The 21875-nt window shown below is 47.9% G+C and overlaps 1 protein-coding gene across 1 annotated transcript; it reads right to left on the bottom strand.

The window, feature by feature from the left end:
- Nucleotides 1-289: 289 nt before the first annotated feature.
- On the bottom strand, nt 290-20526 carry bicra (BRD4 interacting chromatin remodeling complex associated protein). The gene is made up of 16 exons (XM_034291332.1): nt 20434-20526; nt 17699-17744; nt 17210-17255; nt 16285-16350; nt 13743-15725; nt 13165-13377; nt 11169-11507; nt 10704-11120; nt 10356-10530; nt 10035-10195; nt 9698-9844; nt 9428-9480; nt 9167-9315; nt 8947-9041; nt 8720-8822; nt 290-3637 (listed from the first exon to the last, which is right to left on the bottom strand). The coding sequence occupies exons 1-16, from the start codon at nt 20492-20494 to the stop codon at nt 1659-1661; spliced, it is 6033 nt and encodes a 2010-aa protein (XP_034147223.1). The 5' UTR covers nt 20495-20526; the 3' UTR covers nt 290-1658.
- Nucleotides 20527-21875: the final 1349 nt, after the last annotated feature.

Here is a 21875-nt window from a genome sequence, read left to right as displayed (position 1 = left end):
AGTGATTTTCTCATGGGCACAACTGAAATTAATCCTTACCCACAGAAAAAAGCTTACATATCTCACATAAGTTGATCTAACTGTAACAGACTTTATAAGAGGGTGGGCTCTAGACCAATCTGTCTGGGCGGTGTATGTACATTTCTTAAAAAAACAGTTTTCTAAAGCTTGCATGATCAGACAGCATTTCAAAGCAGGCTCATGGAAATATATTATTTCAAATGAGATTTTTCGTTAAATAAGCACACACATCGATGCACTGGGCACAGATTTGAAAATACAATACCAATGAATGCATTGGGGCTTTAATGGAAAAACCCTGTCCCTTTACATCAACATCCACAAGTTAATGTGATAAAAAGACTATAAGGATCAACATTTTCATAAGAAGCAAGGTTTAATTTACAGTTTTACTAAATGTACATTTCTTTTAAAAAGTGTCATTATACACAATAAATACAATACAAAATTAATCTGTAATACTATACTTCAAATTCTCTTAAGGTTCTTTGTACATTATTATTGTCCGTTCGACCACGCTGCTGTTGCCCTGGCTGCGTCGGAGCTGTCTACTGGGCTTTGGAGAGCAGGGCGAAGGAAGGATGGAGAGTGACAGGGAGCGAAGGAAAAGAGGAGATTTGATAAAGGAAAAACAAAAAGTTCAACAATTACACCTGAACACTGCCTGTTTTGCTGACTGAAATCCATCAATACCCAGTGAACCAGTCGGCAACGTGCCTTTGTCAGCCAGTGAACCAGTCAGCAACGTGCCTTTGTCAGCCAGTGAACCAGTCAGCCACGCGTCTGTCAATAACTGGTAAACAACTTGTTTTCAGGACCAGCAGACACATTGGTAACCAAGGAGACGTGTTGTGACATGAAAAGGTTATTTCACGATAATTACATGATTGCACTGAGACCTCTTTATTACAGTAACGGCCAGTTCCCTCGAAAGAGACCGAGCAGCAGCCACAACAGTCGAACAACCACCTCACTATTATACCCAGTCAGTCAGCCCAGTTGGATACTAATAACTGTAAAACAGTCTGTGAATGACACATAACCTATGTATCTAGCTAAGAGCTAAACAGCTGAATCACAAACTGTGTCTGTGCTATGTGGAAAGAGACAGATGGCTCTACATTGGGGTCATGATGTTGAGATTACCAGACCACTCCCTCACGGTGTGTGTGTGTGTGTGTGTGCTGTTAACCTAGCAAGGAGAGTGTTGGGAAGTACTTGCTTGCATACAGCAGGACACAGTACAAACAGTGTTCTTACTGCTCAAGTTTGCCCACTTTGGGAACGTTTTCCCCCCCGTTTCATGGCTTCTGAATACGACCAAGACCAGGAGACTGACAGACAGTGGATAAAACAACTACGGAATGTAATGGAACACACAATGTAAATGAAAAAAGGAAAAAACCCTTGTTGAAACCAATAATTCGACTGAGCATGGCTGAAATGGCAGAGAAAGGGAAAGCATCCCTGTTTTACAGAAAACGTCACATCAATCCATCCCTCCCACCGCTTTGAGACTACGAGCGTGGGGTCATGTCACAGACAACAACTAAAACGATGGACAAACAAGCCCGGCCGGTCGGGGCATAGTGACGCAGGCCCCGCCCCCCCAGTCTCTACCGTCTCCTGGGCGTCTGTTATCTGCTGTGAGTCTGTGGCACCAGGCTGCCATTGTGTCCCCTGCCTCCAACCTGAGGTCGCTGGGCCAGAGAGGAAGAGGAGGAGGAAGACGAGGAGACTGAGGGTCTGTGTGTGTGCGTGGGTGGCTGAGGGACTGCCGGGCGCTGGCTGTGATGGTGGCGGGGCCTGGCGGGGCCCCCCTTGGCCCCGCGCGGCGCGGGCCCCTGACCCTGCAAGTTGAGGATTGAGTCGATGGCACACTGCAGGTGCTCGTTAAGGGACTCGTCGTGCGGCGGCGAGCCGGAGGAGAAGCTAGCGTTGTCCATGTCCATGTCGGGAGAGTCCGACTTACAGCGCTTGGCAGGAAGCGACGAGTCTCTGTGACAAGAAGTGTCGGGCGGCGAGGACGGGGGCCCAGGAGCATGCTGGTCCATTCTGAACGTCCCACTCCCCCCACCTGACCTCTGCCGGTTTTTACTGCTTAACCTCTTATATCTCCCCATGTCTGACCCCCTGTCCCCAAGCCCGCCCTCCCTCGCCCTCTCCTCCTCATCCCCCTCTCTCCCTCTCTCCTCCTCTTTGTCTCTCGAATGGCTCTTTGTGTTTTTGATGCCGCGGTACAGTACCTCCTCCATGTGCTCCAGACCCTGCACCAGCCTAGGGGAGGAGGTGGTTGTCGTGTTCCCCAGTCTCAAGGCCTCTCGCCCGGGCTCTGTGTGAGGGTGGGAGCCCCCCTCCCGGGAACTGCCTCCTCTCTTTTCCAGCTTCACGCTGGCTATCACTGTCCGCTCCAATGGGGGAGAGGAGGAGGGGGGCTGGACTGGAGATTTGGGGGGTGAGGGTGAGGGACGGGGGTAGGGGACACTGTCTCCTCCTCCCCCCGGTACTCCTGGCCGGACACGGGGGCTGATGTTCTCCCGGTATGTCTTCCGCAGGGGGAGGCGACAGGTGGTCTGAGGGGGCGCAGCTGCAGAGGCAGTGTTCTGTTTGACTCTTCCCACATCGTGGTGTTCTAATGTTCCATTCACCTGAGCCGCAGAAGACCCCGATGATGGCGGCAACGCTGACGAAGACCAAGAATGTGAGGAGGAGGATGGCGGGGCAGTGCTAGGGGTCGGAGCTGTGCTGAGGGAAGGAGCTGTGCTAGGGGGAGGGGCTGTGCTAGGGGGAGGGGCTGTGACTCTTTGGTGAGTGGGTGTGGCTTGTGTGGTTCCTATGGAGGCAGTTCCCAAAGAGGCAGCATTGCAGCTAGGAGTCCTAATGACAGTACTAATAGAAGGAGGCGGGGCTAGTGCAGCTGCAGCCCTGGCTTTTGGGTGTGCTGGGGCTGGGTGGGTCTGGCTGGGAGGGTGTGACTGGGGCTGGCTGGGAGGGTGCGACTGGGGCTGGGGTATGGGCTGAGGCGTGGAAGTTGTGTGGACTGGGTCAAGGGCAGTGTTGTGTACCACCTTACTAAACCCCGCCTCCTGCTTAATCTTAAGCTTTAAGCCGATCCGTGGGCGGGCGGCATAGGTCTTCATGGGAGGTTTACTGGTCCTCTGGGGGAGAGCATCATCATCGTCAGCCGGACGAGAGGAAGAGGAGAAAGAGGGCCGGTAGGAGGAGTGAGAAGAGGAAGGTGGAGGAGCATGGCTGAAGGAGGAACTGTGGCCCTGGGAGTCAGTTGTCTGTCTGGCTCCTGACCCGGCCACAGGAGCGGGAGAACTGGACCAGGAGACAGACGCGCCCGCCCCCTCCTGCTTTATCACCAGCTTGGTGGAGGGCAAGCGGGCCGGTGTCACGGCTGCAATGGGGGTTGGAGCAGGGGCCGGGGCTGGAGCTACATCTGGAGCAGGGGCCGCAGGGGCTACAGCGGGCCCGGCCGTAGCCACACTGCTCCTCACAGGGCTGGGCTCAGCTGACACAAATCCCCGGGACTGGCACTGAGGCTGGGGCTGAGGGGCGCTGACCACTCCACGCTCTCTCTCCAGCAACCTCGAGTTGGCGACATACTCCTCTGAGGTAGGAGAAAAGCAGAGCAGAAAGACAGAGGTTATACAGTGGATATAAAAAGTCTACACACCCCTGTGAAAATGCCAGGTTCTTGTGATGTAAAAGAATCAGACAAAGATATATCATGTCAGAACTTTTTCCACATTTCATGTGACCCATAATGTGAACAATTCAATTGAAACTGAAATCTTCGAGGGGGAAAAATGAAAAATAAAAACCTTAAAAACAATAACCTGGTTGCATAAGTGTGCACACCCTCTCATAACTGGGGATGTGGCTGTGTTCAAAATGAACCAATCACATTCAAAGTCATGTAAATAGAAGTCATTACACACCTGCCATAATTTAAAGTGACTGATTAATCACAAATAAAGTTCAGCTGTTCTAGTAGGATCTTCCTGACATTTTCTTAGTTGCATCTCAGAGCAAAAGCCATGGTCCGCAGAGAGCTTCCAAAGCATAAGAGGGATCTCATTGTTGAAAGATATCAGTCAGGAGAAGGGTACAAAAGAATTTCCAAGGCATTAGATATACCACGGTACACAGTGAAGACAGTCATCATCAAGTGGAGAAAATATGGCACAACAGAGACATTACCAAGAACGGGAAGTCCCTCCAAAATTGATGAAAAAGGGAGAAGAAAACTGGTCAGGGAGGCTTCCAAGATGCCAACAGAAACATTAAAGGAACTGCAGGAATATCTGGCATGTACTTGCTGTGTGCTACATGTAACAACAATCTCCCGTATTCTTCATATGAATGGGCTATGGGGTAGGGTGGCAAGACAGAACCCTTTTCTTCCAAAGAAAAACCTTCCCCAAAAGCATGTGGGAAAATGTGTTATGGTCTGATGAAACCAAGGTTGAACTTTTTGGCCATAATTCCATGTATGTTTGGCGCAAAAACAACACTGCACATCACCCAAAGAACACCATACCCACAGAGAAGCATGGTGGTGGCAGCATCATGCTTTGGGGCTGTTTTTCTTCAGCTGGAACCGGGGCCTTAGTCAGGGTGGAGGGAATTATGAACAGTTCCAAATACCAGGCAATTTTGGCACGAAACTTTCAGGCATCCATTAGAAAGATGAAGATGAAGTTCACCTTTCAGCATGACAACGACCCAAAGCACACATCCAAATCCACAAAAAGCATGGCTTCACCAGAAGATTAACATTTTGGAATGGCCCAGCCAGAGCCCAGACCTGAATCTAATTGAACATCTCTGGGGTGATCTGAAGAGGGCTGTGCACAGGAGATGTCCTTGCAATCTGACAGATTTGGAGTGCTTTTGCAAAGAAGAGTGGGCAAATATTGCCACGTCAAGATGTGCCATGCTAATAAACTCCTACCCAAAAAGACTGAGTGCTGTAATAAAATCAAAAGGTGCCTCAACAAAGTATTAGTTTAGGGTGAGCCCACTTATGCAACCTGGTTATTGTGAGTTTTAGTTTTTTTCCCCTCAAAGATTATCAATTGAATTGTTAAAGGTCACATTAAAGGTGGAAAACGTTCTGACATGATTAATCTTTGTCTCATTCTTTTACATCACAAGAACCTGACATGTTAACAGGGGTGTGTAGAGTTTTTATATCCACTGCAGGTGAAGAGAGGACATAACCTTGAATGTTAACCAAAATTCAAGCTGCTCCTTATTTCTGTCAATTCTCATCTGACTAAATGGGTCTCTGCAATTCTCAGGATGGACCAGCTTGACCAACAGTTTATACAAGAAAAATTGCATCTTGTTGCATTGCTAGGAATAACAGGTGTTGCTAGGGATTAAAAAAAAACGATTAGGAGAGGTAATTGCCAAATAACTAACAATATGATTACAGTACTTATGTGCTAACAACATAGAGTATAGCTACTCAACATTGTATTGTAATTTTCTTGCTTTTCAATGTTACAAAACATGGCAAAAGACAGCCATGAGAAATCTATTCTGATCAATCATGGAAATAAATGATAAAACATGTTGGCTCACTGATTTGAACGTTCCTTTTGCTTAAGACTAACTGAATTGTACAAATGCTTCCTGATGCTTACTGATGAAGATTTGGTCTAAAGATCATTACGAAGGCTTGAAAACAGGATACAACCTCAAAAGGCAAGTAATTAGTCATTAAACAATGCATAATCAAACTGAGTTAAGAGGCAATACAATACTAACTAGCTAGTTAATATTGAGGGGAGTCCACAGAATTCTACATAGCTAACGTTAACATCGCTAGCTAATCTTGACAAACATAACTAATGACAACATCGTCATCAGTCAAAGTACATTTGATAATGTGATGGTTTTCAACTAAATAGCCAACTTGACATTTACAATTCACATTACCACGAACAGCTTCATATGACACAAAGGGATAATGCCAATTAGCGCAGCACTCAAAGTGGTAGGGCAATATCTTTCAACGAAGCTAGCAATTTACTGTTGCTTAGTAGCTGAGTGCAAGTTTTGTTATCAGCATTCTTGTTGCCAGCAGCCAGCAGAATCCATTGTCAGTGGTTGCTGTGAACATCTGATCAAATGTCAAATTGCAGAGAATTTTTTTTTATAGTCATAGGCCTACTGTACACTACAGGCAGATCAGCTTGATCAGGGCTTGACTTAAGATAAAATAAGTGCAGGAAATACCAAATCGCACATTAGACAATGTTCATCAGAATGTATGTTAGTAAGGCTTGTTCCAATAAAGCTTGCTTTTTTGTCAAAAAAAATTACCGGAACGCTGTTTGCCTAAAATTACAAGTCCCGGAACGCTGTTCAAAATGTGTTATAAGTACTGCTACATTTCCAAAAGTTAATGGCTGACTTGTGTTAAGCTTTGCCGTTATCACAAATATATAACGTTAAGGTCTGAGTTAAGGTCGAAGTTAAATATTACATTTGAGCCAGGTCCAAACCGATTTTTATATAAATGTATCATGGTTAAAATATTGAGGATCTACAAAATATCACCTATGGAAAAATGTTTTAGCAATGTTGTTTACCAAGTAGCTGAAAATAATATTTCCAAAGAACATTTCAGAAATATTGTTTGATAAAACTCTAGCTAATATTTTTGCCACTGGTGACAACAAAACATTGAGGACCTGATCCCGTGATTACACTGCAAAATAAAATAAAAACTGCTGTTGGGTTTATGCTGTTACTAGGAGGTTATTCTACGCCTAATGACTGATACTGGTTAACTGGCTTGATAGTTCGCTACTCACTAACATTACAGTTTTCATGAAGCCAATTACAGTCTGCAGTCTTGTCTACTGGTTCTGCACACAGCTAAAGGTAGCATACAGAAACCTTTGAATATACTATAGAAAATTATTTTGGGGCATCTTCTGGTAATGTATGCTTGTATTTATGCTAGTAGTGCAGTAAAAAAACAATACTCAATGGCCCCAGGTAGGTCTGATCAGCCTGCAGGGAGGAGGTCAAGCACCGGGTGGCGGTGTGCGCTGATAACAACCTGGTCCTCAACGCAAAGAAAACTAAGGAGCTCATTGTGGATTACAGGAAGTCTAAAGGCTGCAGTCACGTCCCAGTTCTCATCGATGACACTGAGGTGAAGCCTGTGTCCAGCTTCAAATTTCTCAGTGTCCACAACTCTGAGGACCTTTCCTGGACCCTCAACACCTAAGCCCTGGTCAAAAAGGCGTAGCAGTGCCTGTACTTTTTGAGGTGGCTGAAGAAAGCACACCTGTCCTCCAAGATCCTTGTGAACTTTTATTGGTGCACAATCGAGAGCATTCTGACTAACGGCGCCACAGTGTGGTTTAACGGTTGTTCCACAGCCGACCGGAAGGCCCTGCAACGGTGGGGAAAACCGCCCAGCACATCACTGGTTCCCAGCTTCTAGCCATCCTAGACCTCCAGTGCAAGTGGTGTCTGCGTAGGGCAGGCAGGATCATCAGGGACCCTTCACATCCATGCCACAAACTGTTTTCCCTCTTACCATCAGGCAGGTGGTACAGGTCTCTTCGTTCCTACACCAGCATGCTCAGGAACAGTTTCTTTCAATCGACTGCAACCCTGCTGAACTCTATGACCCCCCCCCCCCCCCCGCACTTCCACTTGATATGAAAGAGATCTAACTTTGCAACTAAAGTAGCTAGCTTTATTGGAATATATTAAACTTTGTGTGTTTCTCTAACAGTAGGTATTTCATGTTTTATGACATAGACTAATTATTTTAATACAAAAAAAAAAATCCTGTGATCTGAATTGTGACTGTAGGTGATTATATTTTTTGTTTTTTGTTCACTGTCCTGCTGAAAGGTGAATTTCCTCCCAAGTTTCAGATTTTTTGGGAGACTCAATGAGAGTCTATTTTAATGTAGTTTTCTCCATCCCTTTTTTAATTTGAACAAGATTCCTGTTCTTGCAGATGAGAAGCATCCCCACTGCATGTTGCTGCCACCACCATTCACAGAATGTTTGATGTGTCTTGAGGCATGGCAAGTGTTCGGCTTGTTCTACAGACAGTGCTTTAGGGTTTTGGCCAACAAGCTCCATCGTGGTCTCATCAGACTACAAAATCTGACCTTTTCCCACATCTCACCTGGGCCAGACGGCTTCTTTATTGCTACCCTGCAATACATGCTAGTTTTATGTGGAGCTCTTGATATGGTTGACCGAACAACCATTACACACTGAGATTTGAGGGACAGATGTTTTTTGCCTGTGGTGTGATGGTTTCACTTCCTGATTACTGACTCACTAGGGCTCACTGGGATGTCCAAAAACGTATTTTCCTTCAGATTGATAGCCTGACCAGTTATACTTTAACAGTGGGGGAAGATTTTATCCAGAAAATGTGACCGCCACTTTGATGGCAACGGTAAGGTTACGGAGTCTTTATTACGGCTAATTCATTTAACTGCTTAAATTGGGAGCTTCCACAGCACAGAAGAGTATTCTTACAAATATTTCCCAACATGAAACTAATGTTAGCTTAGCGTTTTAAAATAAAATATCAAACTAATTCAGTAAAATCAAAGAATTGGTCAGGGGTCTGAATACTTTTGCAAAATACATACATGAATAGATATCAATGTAGAGACAGACAGATAGACATTACCAGGTCTGTCCCGTGCCAAGACACGGTCCTGTCCCAGAGAGATCTTCTCTTCCTGAATAAACATCCTGTCCATCATTACCATCTCCGCTGACGGGCCCAGACGCTGTGGGCAACAATTAATCAACTGATCAATAAACTGGCCAACCAACCACAAAATCTGTTGCACCACTAATAGGGAGAGTGAGATAAACTGATAGGAACAGATATGAAAAATATAACTATCTGACCTTTGACTCTTCAAACAGCAGGTGTCTGTATTTGTCCAGCATGGCCTGAGTTCTCCTCAGTAGCTGACCGGAGACACTCTCAAACTCTTCGTCCACTGGGAAACAGACAGGACAGATTGGCATCAGTCATTGGAAATGTAGTTCTGTCAGAGTAGTGCATCTGACTACTCATGTTCCATCACGTTGCCCCCCCCCCCCCCAAAACGAGGTGTGCCGGTACCTCTGCAGTAGTCCTGAGCCGCGGTGGCCGTTCCCTGGTAAAGGTGGTACGGCAGCAGCCGGTTCAGGGTGTCGTCAAAGCATTGGAAGGGAGAGCTGAAGTCTGGCTGGAGAACCGAGCCCTGCTGCTTCCTCAACTGCTCCAGCATCCTACACACGGCGACAACAGTGAAGGGGTTACTCACATTCATGGTTACAAAACAGGTAACCATGACAACACCAATGCACCCGTACAAACGCCACATCGGGTGGAGAAGCCTACCTGGCCTCCTTGCTGGGCTCGGCCATGATGAAAGGCATCTTCAATGTAGAAGTCTGTGGCGAAACGGAGAAGACGTGAGCAACACACCGTCAATAACAGAACAGGCAGGCCCAGCAACATGGACTGACTGGGGTTGGGTTACACCTCACGGTTGGGGTCAGTTTCAGTCAATTTGGAGAGTACCCCAAACCTATGGGGCGAAACCCCACCCCCACCTGTTACATGCACTAACACATTCATCCTGGTAGATCTGACTGAGCGTCTTCTTACCGGTTTTTGTAGTGAGGCCAGGCTGGGGCCAGGTCCTAAGGGCTGAGCAAAGGTTAACTGACCCAAACCTGAGCTCATCACCTGGATCTTCCCCAGATTCATCGTCCCCAACATCCCCATCTGGTTGATTAGTCCTCCCGACTTTGGCTGGTGGCAGAAACGACATAATCAAGAGACACGTTTCCACATATAATGTAACATGCTGTTCCACATGTCAGTTATGAACCCATTAAGATTCATGTCAATTGGACAAAAAGAAAAGAAAACATACTTCAAAGAAAGTTTTATTAATCGACCGGAGTCAGAACTCCTAGCAGGGACCCTCTAAGCTCCCCACCTGAACAGAATGATGTAGCTGTTGGCCAGGCAGTGGCCCTGATTGGTTAAGGGTAGCTGTCACTCCACACACCTGGTTCCCTGGACCTCCCGCTGATGCCTGCACTCCTGAGAACACCGGCCCCTCACTGGATGCTGGAGCGAGGGACAGAGAGTGAAGCTCTAAACCAGGAAGACAATTAGCCGGTGGGTTTTTCTTGGGAAGCAACTATTGCATCGCTCATGCTTTCCAAACAAGTAGAGAAGATATTCAACAACACTTCTAAAAAGGGGAACCGACACATTCCGGCTATGGCTCTACATTTAGTTTTATGTTTCTTACCTGGGGCAGGAGTCTTGACCAGCACAGACGTCGGCTGTAGCTGCCCAGGGATCTGAGGAGCAGGCCCATCTGGATGTTGTTGTGAGCTGAACTGGGCCTGTTGTTGGGGCTGTGGTTGGCTGGGCTGCTGCTGCTGCTGCTGCTGTTTGGCCTGAAGCAGAATGTTCTGCTGGATCTGAACATTAAGACAGAGACGGGAATACTTTGACTGTTGTGTCAATAATAAAACACGGGCTGTCGCTGAACTGGGACTTCTGGAACCAGGCAACCGAGATGAGCAGAACCGCCACGGACAACGAATCAAAACCACGCGAGCAGAGTGAGGTCAGGGCCTGCCCGTCGTCCTACCTGGTGTAGCTTCTCCAGCAGCTGTTTCTGTTGCGGGGAGGGCTGAGCGATGGACGACAGAGTCTGCAGTTGAGCCGCGACAAGCTGAAGGTGGTGCTGCTGCTCCGCTGTCAAGCCAGGAAACTGCAGGGCGGTCTGGGGCTTGGCTACGCCGACCCCGGGAGACCCCACCTGGGGGGTGGAAAACTGGAACCCCGACAGAGGGGCCTGTAGGGTTTGAGGAGGGTTGGGGGAGCAGGAGGGAGGGGGGGCTTCCTGTTGGTAGGGAGCAGGCTGAGAGGGGGGACGCGGCTGCATCTGGATATGTTGTTGTAGCTGTTGTTGTTGTAGCAGCTGTTGCTGCTGTTGTAGTTGCTGCTGCTGTAGTTGCTGCTGCTGTAGTTGCTGCTGCTGTTGTTGTTGTTGTTGTAGTTGCTGCTGCTGATGTTGATGCTGTTGCTGCTGCTGCTGTTGTTGATGTTGTTGTTGCTGCTGCTGCTGTTGTTGATGTTGTTGTTGCTGCTGCTGCTGTTGTTGCTGCTGCTGTAACTGTTGTTGTTGTGGGACAGGCTGTGGGGAGCCTGGGATCTGGTTGTGGATTATGAACATTGGGGGAAGAGATGAGGGGGTGCAGGAGCGGGCAGGGGTCTGTGGCTGGGGCTGTGAGGGAGGCCGGGACTGGGGGAGGTGATGGGGGGACTGCAGGGGGAGTGGGGAAGGGGAAGGTTGGGGGCTGTCCGAAAGTGGTGGGGCTGTGTGGGTGGCCAGGGGCTGGGAGGGGGACAGACTCTGAAGTTTCAGCTGTTGCCCGGCCGCCTGGGGCATCTGGGGTCAAAGGTCAAAACAAACAGGAAAGACGTCAGACACAGAGGATACACACAATAAAACATACTCTAAATGACAGGAGATCTGAAGATAATAAAAGCAGGTGGATGAGCATTGGAACAAGGACAGGCGTGTGCAAGACGTCAAGCACAACAGCACGCGTGATTAAAGGCTGGCAAGCAGCAACAGGAAATCCACTCTCAGAGAACACAGATGGTGACAGATCCTCCACAGGGCCGTTGGGAGACCTGCTAGTCGACCAGCAAATACTATACAGAAGTGCTGACGCCCCGGCCCTGCGCTCATCTGTCCTCTGGTATGTGTTCGACATTTATTTGGACTCCAGGAAGAGTAGCATTTAAAATTGCTAATGGGGATCCAAAACAAACCAAATTACTTCCTGGTTTTAGCGATACACAGCTGAACAGGGAGAGAGGGTCTGCTGGTATTACGCTGAGGGAAATCTGTTTTTACGCTAAAGGGGAACCAGTAAACACGGAGGGACCCTCTGTGACGTGTTCTACTTGCTACAGTTGGATAATCAGTTTCACAACAAATGTTTCGTTTGGCTGAAAAAGAAACCCCCTTGTATACAGCAGGAAGTGAGGGCAGCCTGTATGGTGGTTTAAGGGAAGTGAAGGGCTCTTCTGTCATACAGCAGGAGAGAGACTGAAGCCACGGTCAGATAGAGCGAAACAGAAAGTGAGGAGAGGGGAAGAGGAGAAGCGCGGGAAAAGAGGAGAAGAGCGGCAAAGGAGGAGTGGGAAAAGAGGAGACGACGAGCAGCCAAAGAGGAGTGAAGGAAAGAAGTGGGGAGAGGAGGATCTGACAGCGGGCAGGTGAATGAGCTCAGGCTCGTGTCCATAGCACAGGTGATGGAGGGAGAGTGAGACACAGGGTTGAGAGAGAGAAGGGGGAGTCAGCTGACTGGTGGGGTCATGCAGAAAGAAGGTTGTCCTGGAGACCGTTGAGACCACAGCCCTGCCATAACAAACAGCTATCCATACCCATACCCAAAATATCATTCACAATCATCAACTGGAAGTTTCACAACAGTTATTAGGGTATACTTTATTCATTCCCCCCCCCCCCCACCAATTTGTGTTGAAGATGAAGACATATCAATATGGAATGCATTTAATTTCCAATCCTTTACAGAAGGCTACTAATTATAAAAATTCTTAGTATTATTCTTGTCGCATTTTTGGTATTCCAAAATGGGATATGACAGTGTTAGTATTCCAAGATAAGATACGACGGGACATGACAGCTTTAGTTTTCAGCAATGCATGTCCACGACTGAAGGTGAGACAGACAGACAGAGCAACGAGGATGCAGACAGACAGACAGAGCAACGAGGATGCAGACAGACCAGACAGTTGAGGACAGATGGACTTGATGGTGAACAAGTAATTTAAGAGTTATGACGGGACTGATGAGGAAATTCAAACTCAGATCATTATTGGGGGAACAGTGAAGAAAGAACAGGGCGAGAGACAGACCGGGGGGAGCGACAGAGCAAGAAAGAGGGGGAACGACAGAGCAAGAGAGCACAAGAGGAGAGAGAGTTGAGAGGCCTGCAGGTACAGACAACATCCTAACGCAGAGTTGCAGTAACAGGGGGGTGGGGCTTAACATAAAGGGGCATGTTGTCTACCTGGTTTACCACTGTTGCCTCAGCTAATTGACTTTCGTGGCCCGAGGGGGCGTGGCCAGAGCTGCTGACGATAACGGATGCTGGCACGCCAACAGAGACTGAAGGGGCAGGGTCATACGCTGGCACGCCCACAGAGACAGAAGGGGCGGAGTCATATGCTGGCACACCCAATGAGATAGAGGGAGTGAGGTCATTCTCTGTTTGTCGCTGGTCCTGACATGGGAATATTACCAAGTCAGGCAGGGAAGAGGGAGAGGGAGGAAGAGAGAAATGGAGGGAGGGAGTAGAACGGTACACCACAGAGGAAGACAGGTCAGATCAGGACAGCAAGGCACCAGTCCATTCATCTATGGTTCATCACTGGTATCTAGTTGGCCAATGTCAGCTGTTTACTTCAGATCAACAACACAATGTAAACACAGAGCAATGACGGAGGGAGAGAGGGAGAGATAGAGAGTGGAGGGGGAGATGTAGTGAGAGAAAAGGGAGAGGTAAAAAGGGAGAGATAGATAGATGGGGGGAGAGAGGTAAAGAGCGAGAAGGAGAATAGGTAGAGAGACAGGAAAGGGCACACTGACCTGCTGGAGGAACATGTGGAGTTGTTCCTGGCTGAGGATCATACTGGAGCCCTGGGGCCCCGTGAACAGCACCCGGCCCCCTGGGCTGTGCTGCGGGGCCTGAGGCTGACCGAGGTGGGGGGCCAGCCCCACCCCCGACATGGTGGACAGCGACAAGGACGGAGAGGAGGATGACGGGACACAGACGGCCACAGAGGCCGAGGGCCCGGGCTGCAGGGGGAGCAAGGAGGAGGCCTGCCCCGGGTGGGCCGCCAGGTCCGCCGAGCTCCCCAGCACGGTCACACTCTCCCCCGGCTGGCCCTGCGCCAGCGCGGCGGCCCCGCCCACCCCGCTGCTGGGAACGCCTCCCGGCTGAGGCTGCAGGGCTGGCTGCAGGCTGACGGCGGGACTCAGGCCCTCCACCTGGCTCAGCAGGGGCATGCCCTGGATCACGGCGTGGGCCTGGGGCCCCGCCGCCGCGTGGCTCTGACCGGGGCTCTGCGACACGGACATCTGGAAGAGCTGTGGCGCCACGCCCATCTGGCCCGGCTGCAGCTGAATGTGTCCACGGAGCAGCGGGTGGCCCGGTGACGTCAGAACCTGGCCCAGGTTGATGTTCTGGTGCTGGGACAGGATCTGGTTGGCGATCAGCTGGCCCCCTGGCCCCTGGGACGTGATGATGTGGCCCCCAGGATGCGGCGTAAGGATCTGACCCCCCGCCAGCTGCTGGGGCAGGACGAACTGGTGGTTCTGGCTCCCCAGCATGATGCTCCCAGGCTGGTTGAGGAGGTGCACGCTGAGCGGCTTCCCGGAGGACTGGTGAGTCGCCTGCTGCTTGAACAGAGCCTGCTGGAACTGCTGCGTAGCCTGGGGCCCCCCCGCCTGGGAGGTCAGCACCACGTTGGAGCCCGGCTTGCCAGTCAGGAAGGCGACGTTCTGGGACGAGGAGACGGGAACCTGCTGCACCCCAAGGGCCTTGGCGTCGCTCTGCAGCGACTGGGGAGCCGCCTGCTGCTGCTGCTTGAACATCTTGGAGTTGGAGGCGCCTCCTTGTGGGGGTTTGGGCTGGATGGGTGTGGGGGTCCGCTGGATGATGACATTCTGCATGACCTGGCTCTGCGGTGTGACCTGGCCCGGCTGACCCAGCCCTGCGCCGCTGAAACCCAGCAGCCCTCCAGCGGCGGTCACGGTGCTGCTGTTACCGCCTCCGCCGACGCACACCGCCGGGCCATTCACAGCCGGAGACCCCAGGGTGGCTTTACCCCCCTGGATCAGAAGTCCTCCCCCCAGGCCGCCCTGTCCCCCAGCCCCCTGGGCTTCCGGGCCGGGCTGGTGGAGCTGGTAGCCCCCCATGGCTTTGGCCAGGATGGGCTGTCCTGATTGGTTAATAGTCATCACAGTGGGCTGGCCCACCACCTGTATCTGTCCCAGTCCCACATGTCCCGACTGCCCGCCGTTGGGGAGCCCCTGGAGGGAGGACAGAGGCTGGAGGGTGACGTTTCCCAGTGCGGACATGAAGGGCTGCATGCTGATGGTCTGGCCCTTGTTCATCACCTGAGGCCCCAGCTGGAGGCCCTGTTGGGCCAGCACTGAGCCCAGCATGTCAGCCGTGGTCTGCGGAGGCGTGGCCGTGGAGCCCGGGGCTCCGGGGAAAATAGGCACCCCCACAGTGGTCCCCCCGGGCCCGCTCAGGCCGTCTGTACAGGGAAGAGTCTGGACCACCTGGGTCAGGCCAGGCATGGTGAGGCCGAAGGAGCCCAGGTCCAGCTCCTCTTCGGCCTCCTGTAGACTTTGCTCTGTGATGTTGGCCTCTGCCAAGCTCTGTTGCAGGATGTCACAAGGCTCCATGGTGTTGCCTCCAATCCCGTTGCTGCCGCCATCACCCGGCGATACGCCCAGTATGTCGTCATCTTCAAGGAAGTCAAGGTCCACACTGACCCTAGGAAGTCCTGGCTGCTCATTGGACGGCAGCTGGACTGGGGTCGGAACCTCTGGAACATGGCCCTGAGAGAGAGGTAGAGAGAGAGAGGTAGAGAGAGAGGTAGAGAGAGATAGAGATAGAGAGATAGAGATAGAGAGGTAGAGAGAGAGAGGTAGAGAGAGAGAGGTAGAGAGAGAGAGGTAGAGAGAGAGAGGGATAGAGAGGTAGAGAGCGAGAGAGAGAAAGAGATAGAGAGGTAGAGAGCGAGAGAGGTAGAGAGAGAGAGAGAGGTAGAGAGAGAGAGAGAGGTAGAGAGAGAGAGAGAGGTAGAGAGAGAGAGAGAGAGGTAGAGGTGAAGCTCAGTGATGGAAGACAAGAAACAATGGGATGAGGAGGACAACTGAGGACAGATGATATGACAAGGAGTTAACCTGAGCAGGTTCTAAGATCAGCCTGGACGAGTGTTGACCAGTCAGGCTCCCTGGTTCATAACAAGCAGGAGCTGCCACCAGTGCTGGGTGTGCGTGGATGTGTGTTACTGGAGGGGTGGGGTTGCAGGGGACAGATGCATGCTACACATACACGGATGGAGAAATGAGGCGGAAGGAGGGGAGGGGCAGGGTGGTTTGGGCTGTTACTCACCCCAGCGGAAGAGAAGAATGAGCTGGAGGGGTCGCTTGAGCCATCCAATAGGTCGTCAGTGTCCAGCTACAGACAGACACGACACACACAGTGGGATAGGACACAGACGGGCACACCGACAGACAGGCAGGCCAGAAGGACAGACGGGGAGAGGGGGATAGACACACCGACCATCAGGAAGGGAAGGGCAAATCGAGAACAGTAGACAGACATACAGACGAGCCCAGCAGTGACCAGGGATTCAGGAGGTTTAGAGGTTAGCGGGACATAGAGGGATGAAGGAAGGAAAGAAAGGCAGAACCAGAAGATGGCTGGCATTAGATTAGTACTGGCATTAGATTAGTACTGGCATTAGATTAGTACTGGCATTAGATTAGTACTGGCATTAGATTAGTACTGGCATTAGATTAGTACTGGCATTAGATTAGTACTGGCATTAGATTAGTACTGGCATTAGATTAGTACTGGCATTAGATTAGTACTGGCATTAGATTAGTACTGGCATTAGATTAGTACTGGCATTAGATTAGTACTGGCATTAGATTAGTACTGGCATTAGATTAGTACTGGCATTAGATTAGTACTGGCATTAGATTAGTACTGGCATTAGATTAGTACTGGCATTAGATTAGTACTGTTTATTAAGTGGATCAATAAGGGGTAAAACAAAAGGTTAAAATCAAACAGTGTGACTTCATAAAGCAGCAGAGCCCAATGAAACAGGAAAACACCACCACCTATGACAGGGATGCAGGAAGTGTGCGCGCACGAGGAGTGTGTGTGTGTGTGTGTGTGTGTGTGTGTGTGAGTGTGTGTGTGGTAGCCTATAAACTTGTTGAACTCAGGGTGCCACTTTGTCTCCAGGACCCAACAGAAGAAGCCTCACGATTTGTTAGCAGTTATCTCTAAAAAGGCAACCACTTACATGGCTCTCTGATCCATGGAGGAAGTCGTTGAGTGCTTCCGGGTCACTGTGGAGAGATAGTTCAGACAGCAGAACTTAGTGAGGTCACGTTGCTCTCGTGTACAGAGGTAGACCAATCGCAAACCTTCCACCCTCTAATCGGTAATTCGGCCTATCGTACGCAATCTACACAAATTCAAACTTATTTTCTGCCTCCTAGAATGACCTTAAAGCACAGGTGTCGAGCCGTTTCCACAGAGGGAGCATCTGCAGGTTCTTTGCTCTTACCTTGAGATGGACTGGTTAATTAGGTCACTAATTAGTTGTGCTCTACCTCCACCGGGTTGTCTCTGTCCTCTTTGGGTACCACTTGAAACCCCAAGGAAACCCCGTGGAATCGGTTTGATACCTGTGCCTTGACGTTTTTGCCCTTGTGCACGAGAGGATTTGTTGTGTCGCGTTTATGTTGAACAGGGATGCATTAATAACAGGCTGGACATGTCAACTCACCAAATTACATCTAGCAGGCACCTGCCGTCTTCATCATCCATGTCAACTGAAAACAGATTCACATCCGATGACAACGCAGAAAGTTAGCTCATTATGTCAATCACACGTACCACTTGCAAAGGCCACTAGGTTCACAAACTACGTCCTCAAGGTTTTTTTATATTGCAATATGGTTGAACAACTTGGCGACAAGTGGTGATGTATCAAAGTGTATCATGTTGCATCATAATTCTTTGGTGAATCTATTATTGACTAGAGAAAACTGCCAAGCCAAGGTAAAGCAACTATGGTTGCATTTACACAGATTTACCAATTCCCCCGCCCCACGATGTGTTTAGAAAAACAGCCCAATTACAAAAACGAATTTCACCAATCAGGTCTGCTGATAAAAGGAACAGCTTTGAAAAGCACAGACAGCATTGTTCAGAATACAAATAAGTGGGGGGGGGGGGGGACTGATTCAGTTTGCCAGTGTCAACACAACGTAATTGGTAATTTGACTGAAGTAACAAGAACATTTGTCACATCAGGTCTTTTTCAGAGCTGATCGTATTATTAGAAAGACCAATTTTTTATAAACAAAACTAAAATAAGACTTTCACCGCAGATTTAATGCATAACATGTTGGAGTGACATTGGGTTCCCACAGACCTACAGAACAGCATCAACATGCCTCAGAAAAGATTCTGCACGTGCCTGGAATTCTACTGGAGCGATGAAATGATTCAGTTCCACACCTGAGCGAAAGCACTTGCTTTGAATATACTCTGTATTCCTCTTTTACAAAACATTTTCCTATATTTTGTCAGTTATCTTTCTCAGGGGGTAGGCTATTTCAGTGTAGCCTCACAGAATCCAAACCAGAGGGGCGATGGCCTGCTGTGAGGAAGCTCTCTGCCTCACTCAAGGAAAACTGAAACCTGTCTCTCTTTTCTGAGGCAAACCAACTGCTGGCTGCACTAAAAGTGTGATAATCGCTTAGGGGAAGTTGTGGCAAGATCTCTCCCTTTTCTGCTCAAGCAGAAACAAGTTTCACCAAGGTCACAGCCTACATGTTCCTCACAATGTCCTGAACCTAATCACAACATAGCCACCCTGCGATACTTCATTTTCCACTGTAAAAAAGAAAAACAAAAGTAAACCATGGACAAACTGAGACTAAACGTAATGCTTTGTTTTCGTGCCATTACACTTTGAATATTCCAATACTGATATTGTGACAGCAAATCTCAAACCACAGAACAAAATCCATAAGCCCACCATGGACAAAACTGAGCAGAATCCAACATAAAAAATGCAAGACAGTATGAAATATTTCGCCACACTAAAACCAACAGGGGAAACAATTATTAGGTTGAAACATTTTCAGGACAGGCAGTCTCCTCTTATAACCCGACATGTTAAGGAAAGGTACAATTTACAGATTTGAACTTTGTCACCTAGACCATCAGTGCTAATGACAATGATTATCAGTAGCTTGAAATCCTAATCATTAATCATGAATATAATCTGTAATACATACCATAGTTACCTGGCAATTAAATCTGCCACAAGGTTTAGATTTAAAAAAATGTATGACAAACATATATAAACAAAACACCTCGTTGCCTTGTAATTGTCAACAGCATCGGACCACTGCAACCTGTCATCACAATGAAATGCGATGCTCTGTTTATAGGAGACATACACTCGCTGGGGTAAAAACGCGCGGTTTTCATTCACTCGGTCACCATTTAATTTTCTGATATTTCTTCTACACAAGAGTAGTAGTAGGTCAATTCGGAGATGACGAATGTTGATGGAACAAGCAAGTTGTACAAAGAGGTTGCTGAAAACAGTTGTTTTAAATCTCTATGATCATATCGACTATCGACAAAACAAGTTGAGTTGCTAGCTAATGTTACATTAGATCAGATTCTGAGATTAGGTAGGCGGGGACCAAAGCGACGGGTTTTCCCCGATAAAACCAGAGTTCTACAAAAAAAAAAACACAGGACAAATCTCCATTTGCCGCTCTCCAGTATGTGGGTAGTTAGCAAAAGCGGTCGTAGCCATTGCACAGCCAGCAGGGCAGAGAAGAAGAGCGGTGCGCAACATTTGAATGGAGGGACACTGCGAGAGCAACTAGCTAGCTTTGGTGTTTTTACGTAGCGTTGCATGCATCTAATATATGTACATTATCAAGTAATTGTTTTGCCCTTTAGATACACATTATCTTTTAAAACAATTCGCATGTTCGTTTGATGTCTTTAATTGTCTGAATCTGCTTGCTATTTGAACCATTTGGTGCATAGCTTTCATTTCGTTAGCATTAGCTGCTAACGTTAGATAGCTGGCTAAACGACTATCAACATTTGTGTTAACAGATTCCGACGTAGTCTACATTTTACATTTTAAACATCACAAGCGGATTTAGTTTTTCAAAACATATGTAATGCACGGTAGCGTTACGTCGTAGATAGCGCTAATCAGTATTTTGTTTGCCTTAAATGTAATTGCGTAGCTAGCTCTCCTTGCAAGCAAAATATGAGTTAATGTTGGAATAGTCTTCTTGGACCAAGGGGTATGCTTGGGAATTCGTTGGAAAATGAAACGGCTTGCCGCGCCGTGCAGGGCTACGGCATTTTGATCAAGGCAGATGCAAGGTTTGCTATACGCTTGCAGTATGCAAATGTTGCAGCTTTATTATAGTTATTCGGATTAATAGAGAAATTGCTACATTGTAACAAACTCACCCGAGACGATAGAGGTGCAGGCAGCGCGGGGTCTCCAGTACAGCCTCGCACGGGCTTCCATACAGGACCCAGCTACAGGCAGGAAACGGGGGACCGTTGATTTCGCCTGTACAAAATATTTGTGTACGTTCATTGTGCATTCGGTCGAGAAATCTCTCAAACGTCCATTAACTTTTCCTATCCATCATAGTAACTACAAATAATTATCTCTACGGTATCTAATCCATCCCGTTGCCAACACCTAAATATTGAGTTCATATAAGTAAAAAATATATGCTCTGTCGTCTTTTTACTTTGAACAAACAGAGCATATTTAAAGTGTGCTGTTTTTTAATGCAACTTATAACTTTACAAGCTGAAATCCACAACTAGAACTAAATGGATACATCATCTCTTGTTTTGATCCATCATAATTTATTGGGTTATATGAGGTTATTTGCATACCTGAGATTGTGATCATAACAAGGGTATTGTTATGATTGTGATCATAACAAGGGGTAATAGCCTATATTGCAGTGAATGATTGTCACCAGAATCACAGGCAAATACATGGCTATCCTCTTCTGCACCAGAGCTACTTTAGTGACAAAGCTGTTTTATTAGTGTTTAAATATAGCCTGTTGTGTGATTGGCCGAAATTGAAATACCTACCGAATAGAAGTGGGGGTGATCATGTTAATTATGTATACAACGAATAAATCACCTCCACCATGTAGGGAAAGTGTTTGGCTGTTTAAACAGCAATTTTTTTTCCCAGGGGGCGTGGTTTTAGGTTGTTGTTTACACTCAATGATTGGTTAAATAGGAACGAGGACTCAACATCATTGGCTCATTTGGGTGTGGTTACAGAAGGTTCTTGTCGTTTTGATTTAGACATTGCAGTCAAATCATTATGGCCTCTTGATAATGAAAAAATATATTCCCTTGGTGTCCAATGTCCTTTGTGTATTCAGCATGCATTCAGGCGAAATGTAGGGTATTTGACGAGAGATCCAATAATTTAGCATACTGTTGTTAAAACAATTAAATTCAAAACAATTAGTATTAGAAAAAGTATTTAAGGACAAATTGTACATTTAACTCAGAAAGGGATTTTTCCTACAACGTACACATTAGCAAATTAGCTCTAATGCTCCTGTTATAGGCAGTACCCAGATCACCGCGTCACCGATGGTTTTTAGCACCATGGTCAAATATCGTAACAAAAAACATTCAACCAGAAAACTTTTATAATAACTATCCAATTATTCACAACATTGTTTTATGTGTTATTCTTCATAGGGTTAATTTTACTCTGGAAATATTTAACTCGACGTGGCCTCCTATTTTAGAGGATGCCTGAGACATAACAAAAAAGTTGGCCAAAATATTTGAAGATTGTTCATAAAATGTTCGATAGTTCTGTGAACACCAGCTCTTGCTCTGTGCTCTGTCAGAGTTGC

Source organism: Esox lucius, chromosome 1 (genome assembly GCF_011004845.1).
Source record: "Esox lucius isolate fEsoLuc1 chromosome 1, fEsoLuc1.pri, whole genome shotgun sequence".
NCBI lineage: Eukaryota > Metazoa > Chordata > Actinopteri > Esociformes > Esocidae > Esox > Esox lucius.
Note: the sequence above shows the minus strand (reverse complement) of the source record. Positions and strands in the feature narration are given on the sequence as shown.